This window comes from Bactrocera neohumeralis, chromosome 6 (genome assembly GCF_024586455.1).
Source record: "Bactrocera neohumeralis isolate Rockhampton chromosome 6, APGP_CSIRO_Bneo_wtdbg2-racon-allhic-juicebox.fasta_v2, whole genome shotgun sequence".
Taxonomy (NCBI): domain Eukaryota; kingdom Metazoa; phylum Arthropoda; class Insecta; order Diptera; family Tephritidae; genus Bactrocera; species Bactrocera neohumeralis.
The window spans coordinates 2,285,471-2,298,051 of NC_065923.1; the positions used below are offsets into that span (position 1 = coordinate 2,285,471).

The 12,581-nt window shown below is 37.2% G+C and overlaps 1 protein-coding gene across 1 annotated transcript in view; it reads left to right on the forward strand.

Annotated features, from left to right (window-relative positions):
- The window catches only part of LOC126761571 (dynein axonemal heavy chain 3), a 110,098-nt gene that overhangs the window by 40,165 nt on the left and 57,352 nt on the right, over positions 1 to 12,581 (forward strand). Inside the window, exons 32-37 of the mRNA XM_050477874.1 lie at positions 726 to 928; positions 4,415 to 4,602; positions 4,944 to 5,114; positions 5,295 to 5,885; positions 5,990 to 6,104; positions 6,586 to 7,016. Of these exons, the coding sequence (XP_050333831.1) occupies positions 726 to 928; positions 4,415 to 4,602; positions 4,944 to 5,114; positions 5,295 to 5,885; positions 5,990 to 6,104; positions 6,586 to 7,016 (1,699 nt within the window). The remainder of the gene's footprint in view (positions 1 to 725; positions 929 to 4,414; positions 4,603 to 4,943; positions 5,115 to 5,294; positions 5,886 to 5,989; positions 6,105 to 6,585; positions 7,017 to 12,581) is intronic.

The window sequence follows — 12,581 nt, forward strand, 5'->3', positions numbered from 1 at the left end:
ATTAACAACCGATTTTGGGTTCACCATTAATGTTCTAGATAAGAGGCGGAGCTCTAACTATAATAGAAATTTCAAGTTTCGGCTCAAAAGCACGGCAGGTTAACAAAGCGGTCAATATATGAAACCGAATAAATACCAGAAACTACCTTAGCCTTTAGATCCATTAAAAATCCGTTATTACCAGTAATTTCTGCTTTCGAAATGTTGAGTCACTTCTCAAGGCGTAAAACTGATATTTTATAAATCTCGCGGAAGACATTTCTCTCTCTCTCTCTCTCATAAGCATGATTAATGCCAACAGCAAGACTTAAAAGGGTTTTATTGGTTCAGTGAAACAAAACACAACACAACTCTGGCTACAACACATCTCTTGAAGGAAGCCAGCTGCTCTAGAACTTATGGTATGAAGCTTCATACATACATATATGGTGAAAAAATCGAAAGAAATTATAATTTAGTTTCTTTTGCTGTTGTAATCCTAAAATTAAGATCTATTAAAGAATTATTCATGACTTACGAAACTAGCCTTGTAGGTATATATATTGGTAGCTTCAAGCTACACTCCATTCAATACTCAAAAAAAGTATTACATATCTATATACATAGTATATAGTGTGTGTCCATTCTTTTTCTGTAGCTACTGTCTGTGCCACGCAGTCTTAATCCACTCTCATAAATGCATCTGCTTATATCTGTATATAATCTTTTTCTCATTTCTCCCGCAGCTACGCTGGCCGCACAGAATTGCCAGACAATCTGAAAGTGCTCTTCCGCACGGTGGCCATGATGGTACCTGACTATGCCATGATTGGCGAAATCACTCTATATTCGAACGGCTTCGACCAGGCGCGAATACTGGCACAAAAGATTGTACACACATATAAATTGTGTTCCGAACAGTTATCCTCGCAATCACACTACGATTACGGTAAGTCAAAACCATATATACCATATACATGTGCAAGAATTTAATGAGGTATATGCGCATGTTTGTATAGATGTGAACTATTAATAAGAGGTTGTACGACTGACTGCCCAACTGAACCGTTCTTTCATTCAGTCCGCGATGAGTTCGATTTATTGTCGATAATGTTTTTCAAGTGCACATAATGATGTATATAACATGTGTTTATAGTATATGTTATTAAGTATCTATGTGTGAATATACATTCATATGTACTTGAAGAACTCTTATCACCTATAATAGCGAAAGAATTCTCGAAAATGTTGAATGAATTTTATATTTATGAATAGTGCGAGTGGTGTTGCGCTGACAAGTTGCAGTGAAGTGCAGCATTCTCAACGAGAAAGTGAAAAAAAGATTGTAAAATGGAAGTACTACATCAATAGACGCAGGTGAGATTGCGGAAATGCGCGCTCAGCGATGATTTGCTTTGTGACATTATTTCTTTGTATATTCCTTCCTTTCGTTTGCTCCGTGTCATCCGCTCAAATGCTTGCGTTAGTGCTGATTTCTTTGCTTTTACTCTTCAGGATATTTTACAATGCTTTAACGGTAGCGAATGTGTTCCATACTTTGAAAAAATTTATAAATAATAATTTGGCTTTAATATATGTATATTATAAAAGTAGAGGTTTCTTTTGAAATATTTACGCCTTATTTGTTCCGGGTAAATATCCGAAGAACTAGTTTTTCGCAGAAGTTTGAATTAAATTTTGTCGGAGTAGCAGAAGTAATTGCTCTATTGGATTAAGCTGAAGCTTAAAATATAATATGTGTTTAGAATCAAACAGAATACAACTTCTAAGACCCTTTCCAACAATCAGATATCTTACCTATTCCATTGGAACAACGAGTCCACTAAGTTAATGTCGTTATGGCACCAGAAATGGGTCAGAAAGTATTAAGCTTTCCGGGAAGGTTGTAACAGCCAGAAGAAAAAGACGGAGGCCCTATAAAATCTATATGTAAATGATCAGTGCCGCGGGCTGAATCGATTTAGACATGCCCGTCTGTCTCTATATACGCGAAATACCCATTTAGTTTTTGAGACATCAACCTGAAATTTTGCACCCGAGCTTTTCTTTTCCAAGATGCTGCTCTTTTGTCAGAAACGCCGATTTCGAACCACTGTAGCATGAAGCTACCATACAATCTGAACGATCGAAATAAATTACTTGTATGGAAAACTCTTTCATTATCACTATCTTCATCAAATTTGGTTTTGGTTATAATCCAAGGCATTTATTGCCGATCTGAAAAATAATCTTCAAAGTACAATTCAATTTGAGTTTGAAACGATTTAAAAAAATTTAATAGATTTCTCAACTATGGTTCAATTATGCCAAATTTAATAACAAATGACTGCAAATTTGGAGTAAAAAATTTTATTTCATCCCAATAGCAATTTATAGCAATCATAACTCATATTGATGGCTTTCTAATATATTAATCGTTTTTCTCGAGAGTTTCCGCTTTCACTTATTTGTCACATTATTGGATTTGTTTTGTCATTGAATTCGGCATTATCGGTTGGGTTATTGAGTTTGTTGTACCGAGCTAATATTAGATGATTTTATAACAGATGCTTTGTTACACATGTCGTTCTCAATGAGGCAATACTTCTTTCGGAGTTGGTCTTTTTCACAGCTCTTACTTGATTTATACTCTGGTTTCCCATATCATAATGATCGACATAAATGTGCAGCAGATCGAGCACCTGTGGATCGGTTTCGCACCCTTACTCTAGTTGATAATGGGCATCCTCAGAGACGCCGTAAGGTGCGCACCGATTACGCTATTATTGTTGTGAAGCTGAACATCGAAAGATGCTGTGGCTATCTATTTTATGGAAGATCTTGGTTTGCGGGCTTATAAAACCCACTTGTACAAGAATTGAGCCGAATGACTATAAATCGCTTCACTGAAATCTTGTTTAAATGCGAATAATATACAAGCAATTGTTGAGACGCAGTTATGTTCCCAAATAGCCACTGTTTGGTGTGTTCTATTGGTAGAGGGAATCATTGGTTCATATTTCTTCAAAAGTGAAGCTGACTATAATGTTACAGTCAAGAGGAAGATATAGAGCTATGATTAATAACTTTTTCGTACCTGAATTGGAGGATATAGATGTGGACGACCTTTGGTTCCAACATGACGGCTCTACATACCATACAATTAACGAAATAACCAATTAATTGAAAGTAGCTTTTAGTGAGAGTATTATCTCGCGTCTTGGGTCTATGATGTGGCCTTAAAGATCATGAGGTTTAGCGCCACTGGACTATTTTTGTGGGGTTATGTGAAGTCGATTGTGTACGCAGATGTGCAGAAATCGATTGACGCCTTGAAAAATAATATTCGGCGCTTTACTGCTTACATACAGACCCAATAGCTGCAAAAAGTGGTTGAAAGTCGAGAATCATCTTGGATTTATGCTTTGGTGGTCACTTGCCGGAACTCATTTCAAAAAAAGTATGCCAAACTTAATAATTTCAATAAATTATATGTATTTTATTTCTTGTTGAAAACCATGTGACTAAAAAATACACCTTTTTACACCAAACTTCAAAATGGCACTCTCATATCGCTGCGAACGTCAAAGCAGTCTTTTTGCAATACTCCTATATAATTGACCCCTGGAAGCTCCTGCTAAAAGTCTTCACAATATTATTGTTTTCATATTGGAGCACATTTACATATCGACTTTGGGAGCACTTTTGGTTGATAAATTGCAGAAATGTTGAAAAGAAATTGCGGAATATCATTTCATTTGTTTTCGTTGTTGTTGTGGGGACCAAAAAATGTTAATTCACAAGTTTGACAGCGGCATTTGCGTGAGCGGGCGAAATAGCCGCGTTACTGGTACCTACTCACTCAATAACGATGAGATTTATGTCCGCAAACACTGATAGATATCTTCTTTCGACTTTCAATAGAAAAACTTATTTTGTGAATGTTAACGCCTTGCAGAAGTGTCGAAATTGGGGAGAAACTTTTGTGGGTGTTACCCATAAAGATATGTAGATTGTGTATATGTGTGCAATAAAATATAAATTTTACTGTCATTCGCGAAATTTTCACGTAGGAATTCGCTGACGTTTCTTTCGAAAAATTAATACGAAAATCCACAGAGGTTAAAAAGCTGCCAAATAGTTATCGATGATTTTGAATTTATGCGCCAAAATATCAAAGTGTCACGAGACGCGAGCCGGCGCTGAAAAGGAGAGTGAAAGGGAAATTATTTCCACTTAAAGCTTAACATTTAGCAATTTTCGTTCGTTGAAAACTATTTGTTGCAACGAAAAACGCACACAACTTTTTTTTACTTACGAATTTGTAGTTTTCTTAACATTTTATTAATATCCTTCTTAACTGCATTAAGTCAAATTTTGCATTACGCGCTTTGTTAAAATTTTATTTTTTACATTTTTAAAATCATTTCTCCAGGTATGCGCGCTGTTAAGTCCGTACTGCTGGCTTCCGCTTCGCTCCGACGTCTATATACCACATTGCCCGAAGCGCAAATTGTGTTGCGCGCCATTGTTGACGTGAACTTGCCGAAATTCTTGGAACAAGACGTTTCGCTCTTTGTTGGCATTTACATGGATTTATTCCCTGGTACCGAACTGCCCGAGGTAAGTTGCAGATTTTATCTTTACAGCTTCTATGAAGCGCTTATTTAAATAAATGCGAAATAGCTATGAAATAAATATGAAATACTCCTTAAGTATATGGGGTGATGAGCAAATTAATAAATGGGCTCTTATTAATTGTTAAATCAAAGCATTTTACTTCTAAGAAAGTTCACAAAAGAGGTATAGAAATAAAATGAGAATTTAAGGTGAGAATCTAACTTTAATAAAACTGGAATGACCCAATTGTAAGCTATATTTCAGAACAAATCCAAAATTTAAAAAATTATTATGTATTCTTTCAAATATTTCAAATGAATTATTAAATTAATTTTTTATTTTAGCCCAAACGCGATGATATTCTAAAATGGCTGCATATTAATCTGAAAGAGCAAAATTTACAACCAACTCCGTGGTTTATCGAAAAAATATTGCAGATTTACGAAATGTTGCTCGTGCGACATGGTTTGATGATCGTTGGGGGACCCATGGGTGGCAAGACAACGGCTTATCAGGTGAGTAGAGATCGGATGTAGTACATAAGATGGAAGCAGTACTGGACAACCAAAAGAACGCGCACGCCGAAAACTTTTAAAGCATTTTACGAAGTGATTTTACAAATTTCTTACTCAATTATAAATAAAAATACTTTTAAATTGATCTCACTTGCCATCCAAATATGTTTTTTTATACAGATGCTCGCTGTAGCATTGCGTTGTGTCAGTCTTGATCCTGATGCTACGTTGAAGGAATTTCCCGTCAATTATCGTATCATAAATCCGAAAGCCATTACCATGGGCCAGTTGTATGGTCGTTTTGACCCGGTTTCCCACGAATGGTATGATGGTGTGTTGGCGAAAACTTATCGAGAAATGGCCACCGCACCAACCACTGAACGCCATTGGGTCTTTTTCGATGGACCCGTCGATGCTGTGTGGATTGAAAATCTGAATACGGTCTTGGATGATAACAAGAAACTTTGTCTAATGTCTGGTGAGATAATACAAATGACCAAAACAATGAATATGATGTTCGAACCAGCCGATTTGGAGCAGGCCTCACCGGCTACTGTTTCACGCTGCGGCATGATCTATATGGAACCATCACAACTGGGTTGGCGCACATTTCATAAGAGTTTCTTGAATGTTTTGATCGAGACCGTGGGTCTAAATGAGATCTATATGACACTGTTCGATGATATGGTCGACTGGTTGATTCCGGCCGCTTTGGCTATACTAAAAGAATGCAAACAAATGGTTGAACCGTCACCCATGTATCAGTATAAGGTTTGTAGCATTGGATCTATAGTCTCTCTGCATTTTCACGCTTTTGAATTTATATTTGAACTCGCTTTGCTTACGTTCTTTATATTTTTTTATCGACATTGCAGATGTTCTCACGTTTCTTTTTTCATTTTTTGGACAAACATAAAACATTTAATCAAGTTTGGTTCCAGCAAATGTTTCTCTTTTGCTTCGCTTGGGCTTATGGATCTGCTTTGACAGGTAACTTTCTTATATTTTTACGAATAATTTAACACAAAACTTGTACTAGAAATGTCGGCGCCATAATATTTTTTTCGAAGCGTTCCTGCAAGTTTCCCAAGCCATAATGGGAATGCTTCGACTTCCGGTTCAACGAACATATATTCCAGGATTTTATCAAAATCACTGCGTTGGTGGATAACGCTTAATTGTTTATAACTTGGGAGCGCAGTAGACCTAATAATGGCTTAAGGATGGCTGCCTACCAACAAAAGTAATTTTAGTAAAAAAATTCAGAATACTTAAAGAAATACCTAGATGGCGAATATCTTGGGAGTTCTTACATCCTGAAACTATTCGCTGACTTTCTAATAAGCATGTATTTTTAATTTTCAGAGAGGAGCTCTACCGCATAAATGAAAATTGTCTGTTTATTCAGCTCGAGATATTTTTTACTAAAGCACACCCTAAATGTATACTTTTATAATCTGCTCTGTTTCAGTTAATGGCCAAAAGCATTTTGACACACTAATCCGCAAGATACTTTACGGCGCCAATGAAGAATATCCGCGCCCCAAATATTTCTCACTCAACCGCGGTCAAATGTTTCCTGAAAAACTTTCACTCATGGACTATCGTTTCGACGAAGTGGAAAACTGGTGGACCTGGCAGAAGTCCACCGATGACCCCACCGCCACCGCCAATATATTCCCCGAACGTGCGATCATCAGTGAGCTCATCGTGCCGACAAAGGAATCAGGTCAAATTACCTATTGGCAAGAGTTTTGTATCAACAAATCCTATCCAATGCTGGTTATTGGACCCACCGGTACCGGCAAGAGTGCTGTCATCACAAGCAATCTGAATGCACTGCCTAAGCACACAAATCTCGTCAACATTGTAAACTTTTCGGCACGCACAAGTGCACAGCTGGTGAGTAAACGAATGAGTGTGTGGGCAAGAAGCTGGAGCAGTGTGGTTGTGAGTGAAAGGGTGTGTGGTTGCAAAAATGGCAAGTAAGCACGTGTGCGGTTGTGTGTAATGTCGTGTTGGTGCGGATAAAGTGATGTACTGCCAATATGTAGCATGTTGTATGCATAACGATTGTTGCTACGAAAAGTTGCTTGGAAATTGTTCAGTTATTACAGCAATTTCGGTAGCTCGTTTGCCACTGCAATTGCTGAGATCTACTCAAATGCCGAAATTGGCAACAGCACGACACTGTTTTGCTTGCCATAAATACTCGTGTGCTGACACGTGTATGTGTGTGTGTGCGTGCATGGCTGTTGCTACAAAGTTTCTATTTTTGAGGTAAGCACTGGAAATTGGAGCGGCCGAGAATGCGTAGGTGCAGCACAAGTGCCTGCAATGCCCATACTCGTAAACACTACGTGCACACACACACACACATATGTACTGTACACTCATGCAAATTCCAGTTCGGTTGTATTGTTGTGTGCAACAGTTTGTCTGAAATCTAACAGGACGCATGGTCAAGTGGCTGCGCTGGTGCTTGTGCGGTTGCCATTGAAATTGAGTTTGGCAACAACAGCAACCACAACGATATCGCCTATAAAACCGCCAGCAACTTAACGACCGCTGCCACTAGTGAGCTTAACTTTTGCACATAAACATTATTGCCTGTTGGCCCGTCTACCGAAGCGGGTTCATTCAACTGCCACCGTGACCCTGCTACATATTCAAACTGGCTGCTGCCCCCCAAGCGAAAGGCAAAAGATAATAATCACCTAAACTATGAAAGCCATTATTTTTTATCTCGACGGCCCAAATTCTCTTAATTTAATTTTTACCTATTTAATTTTATTTTTTGTTTTATATTTTTTTTTTGTTTTTTGTTTAGCCCTATACAAATTAGTTTGCTTTTAAATTATTCACAATTTGACATTTACATTCACTCGCCAACCTCTAGTTAGCCATTAGTTGGCAGTTAGCTGGCTCGCTTGCTTTATCGCTTTATTGGCCAGCGTTCGGCGCTGAGCGCTTTGCGATTCGATTATGCTAATCAGTTGGCACTCTTTTGTTGCTTTCAACCAAATACAAAACGTAAAAATCGCGCTTTAATTTCTATTATTCTAATTCTTTTGTAAACCATAAATTTTTCGGCAAACACACCCACACATACATACTGTTTGAGAGGTTACTTAATTCTGCCACTAGAATTCATTTATCTTCGAAGCAACCTATTTTATTTAATTGTTGGAACCAAGCACAGAATTTTAGGTGGATTAATATATACATGTTAAAATAACTGTATTTTTTTACGGGTTATGTATTTTGTGTCTGCATGATGAACCGCCCATCCAACTTTTCTTTCGAAAACGCACTGAGTATAATTTCAAAAAACCCAGGTTCTTCTGAATTAGGATATCATGAGATTGGATTGAAAAAAGTGCAAAAAGAGGAATAAAGATATTTTATTGGAAAAAATATGTAAATTGAGTTTGAAATAATGATAAAATATTATCAGTAGCTGGGAAAACTTAGAAAATGTCAATCACAAATGAACTAGCTCATTGCGAACATCCACAGTAGTCTAGAGCAGTGTTCGGCTTAGCACAATTGTTTCTACGTTTCTACGTATCTATGTACCTATGCTCTATCGCGCAAGGTCATGCCGCTAAAGCAGATGTGCTCTGCACGAAATCCGTTATGATTGGGAATGCATTTTGGTATTACGAAAAACGGAGAAGACAAGTAAGACTCTCACTCCACTAACACTGTTGAGTCGCCCTCCATACGAATACAACTCAAAAAAGAAAACCGTGTAAAAATGTCTACCACTGTCCAGAGCAATAAGCAATTTAATTTCAATAAATTTGAAATTAAAACCTGGGCGTATGAAATTGTGAACATTTCTTATAATGTATACTTATATTTTCAACAAAAATAAAATCTTCTGGAAGTTTCATGAAGAAACCATTTCGTCCATATAACTAGTAAAATAGAGGTTTTTGCGTTAGAATCTGCTATTTTTATCAATTGTCCAGAGCCAATCCACGTTTCAATTGATTGAAGAAGTTTATGGCGATGGTTGCCTATTCCGTAGCAGAGTGCACGAGTGGTTTAACGTTTTCAAAGTGGTCGTGAGGACATAAATGACGATGAACATGTGGGTCAATCAAAATCCGTGATCCCCGAAAATTCCATCGAAACTGTGCGTGAATTCATTACAAATCAGCCGAAATCGTGACTGAAATTCATGGAAATGAAATTGAATATCTCCAAAACATCGATTTATCGCATTTTGACCGAACATTTGGGCTTACGAAAGGTGTGTGCACGGTTTGTTCCGCACAAATTGACTCATCGATCGACGCTTGTGACAGATTATTTGACCAAAAATCACATTTTTAACATTAACCACTCCCCGCATTCACCTGATATAGCACGGTGAGACTTCTTCCTTTTCGGGAAAATGCATTTGCCCATGAAAGGAAAGCGTTATGCAGACGTAGAGGCCATTCAAAAGGTTTATGCCAACGAGCTAAAACACTAGTTCAACATGCTTTTGGACTGTGCAAAAAGCTGTATTGAAGTAGAAGGAGATTATTTTGAATAAAATAAATTGATTTTGCCGCGAAAAAACCATTTGTTCTGTTTTTTTAAGTCCTGTTTACTTTGGAACACACCTTGTATATATTTACATATACCAAGAGAACATGCCATAACAAGATAGTAAATGAAAAAGAAGAGAGAAGATAAGGTAGAAGAGAGAAAGAAGGAAGAGAAGATTTCAAACTTTGAGTCAAACAATGTCAACTTAGAGGTCAAGCTAAGGGGCACGCGTAAAGCTGGTGGTCAAAGTTAGGGATCAACTTTTGGTGAAAACTAAAAAAAACTGTTCTTCCGATTCATTAATCTACAATCTAGATGACTATTTATCGAATATATCGATCAAGGTCTGCGTTATCCCAAAAAAAATTTGATGCAAATATTTCTCGAACATAAGCATATTCTCGTTTTATGCCAGAAATAAATAGAAGAACTACTGGAACTAACTTTTAGCCTCAGTATAACTAATAAAAAGATTCCGTCTTTATTTTGGATTATAACGATTCACAGTTTCGTCCACGGACTAAAGCATTGTACAAATTTGGTTTCTTTTTGGTTCCAACTAACCTCCGCCCAAGCTTACCTCTTATTATAATCTGTATTGAGAGCGAAAAGTAAAACGAACATGCCATTATTCGCGTGCGCCATTTATTGTTAAACGCCTTATATATTCATTCGCATGAGAACTTTATTGCAACAACAAACATTACTACATTCGTAAATGACAGGTATTAAAACGAAATAGGCAATAAGAATATGTTATTAGGCAGCCAGCATTAGAAGTGACTAAATTATGCAAATTTGAGTAATTATCGAAGAGGTAATGTGATTTATGCCCTAGAAAGGCGAATATGTATCTACTGTTGTTGGCCAAAAACAGTATGCATCCATATATTACTATATTCGAAAATTTTGGGATGTGGGTTACCTTTTGATCAGTTGAAGCTCGTGCGCGATTTGAAATTGAAAATGTCCATAATGTGAAATGTTAAAGACTCAGATTAGCATCTGTTCGCATCTTCCAAAGTCTTTTCTGTTGAAAAAGTTTTATTGATAAACAAACCAAGTAAAATAAATTTAACTGTATTCTATAAAAATATTGAAAATTTACGAGAAAGTTGCCACTGAGATTATGAGATTATGCACTTTTTATGGTGACTGCTCCTAGAAATTTCAATAAAAATCCAAGCAGAATAAATAGGCAGCTACTATACATATATTTTTGGTCGAGCGTTCACCCAAGAATTTTAGACCGTAACCCTTTGAAGAGAAGTTTTAAATATGATTTTTCTAGTATTGCAACGAGTTAATGCGTTATAAAAATTATAAAAATAAATCTAATTTTCTTTAACTATATATGTATGTATGTGTACATATTCAAGCTCAACAAACTTAAAATACATGGACTACATGGGCTGCAAAGTCTCTGGCTTGACCAAGAGATAATGAATACAAAAAGTCTAGCCTTAGCTTAAACTACTAACCTTAACTAAAATACCATCAAAGTATCATGGCATCTCAATCAGTCCATTAGTTCCCAAGTAACAGTTTCTATTCCTATTTGTGACAACGAATGAATCATGGATACTTTGTACCATACCTCAGTTCAATCAGCTGTCCGCTATATGGTTATTCCCGTTGAAGGTTGTCCAAAGCGGCCGAAAGCCTAAAATATGGACGTTAAGATTTTATACAGTATTTTCTTAAATTCATAGTCATTCTCTAGTTGATGAGAATATAGTTAACCAATTCATAAATAATTGTTCTATGTCCAGTTTTATTCACTAAATACACCAGGAATAAATTTCTCTACCATCTTTTTCACTTCTTTGCGCCGATTACGGCGCCCTATGTTGACATAACATGGGATATGACCGCGAAAGCTGCTTTCAGACTCCTTAAACCTGATTACTCAAATAAATGTAAGCCTATGGACTCCTCGCACACTATGATTTTACTCCAGAATACTCGGCTCCGGCAGCGCCAGCTGTGTTGTCTCTGCTCACATACCTGCGAGGGAAGTATGAGAGGTAAGAACCAGAGCGAGCTTATTTACATGTGGATCAAAGCTTCTTAACCCTGGGCGTAGGCTCTTTTAGAGTGTTGACTATCCATTCTGATGGTGGGGCAGTACTGTTGGCATGGAGCTCGCTGACTTTACTTTAAAACTCCTTTCTTCTGGCATCAAGTTACTGTATGGTTACACTGATTTGGATTTCTGGCCACATCGAATCGCAGGAAACTGTAAAGCTGATGAGCTTGCTAGGTCAGGTACTTTAGTTTCATAATCTGCAGAGTGAAACGGGCAGCAGCTCCGTTGGCGTCTTCTGGGTCAGTACTGCAGGTTCAAGGCGCTTTGGCGTTAGCTGATATCTATCCACAGGATCTGGCTTGACAAAGCGCTATACAATAGCACTCTGGTTGGACACCCCCGGTATCTTGAGGGATCAACCACCCGGCATAACTTACTTTAACCTAACTTATCCTGACCTAACTTTAATTTTTGTAAGTGTGGGTACCTAACCTATTACTCTTTGGAAAACAACCCCAAAGAACACAAATGGAAATATTTTTTATATTAGCTGGACCATAAGACAACGTGGTAAGCATTTTGAAGGAATCAAGAACAAGAATGTCGAACAAAACCTTAAATGGGTAGCTGTCAGATACATATTATTTCCTGCTGAATGGTTCTCAAGAAGGGAAAGCTTGATTCGGAAATTTAATAAATCTACTAAACTCTGGCTCTTAAGCAAGTAATAAGGATGCCCTTAGCAGAGGTATTTAAAAATCCTGATACAGTCTCAACATTCTAAAATATGCTCAATTTTGTTTGATGTTGGTGCCTTGATGGTAGTGCGGCAAGTTCAGGAAATTAGCCGAACTTTTCTTCTCATTTCACATACAATTTGTTATTTTAGCGAG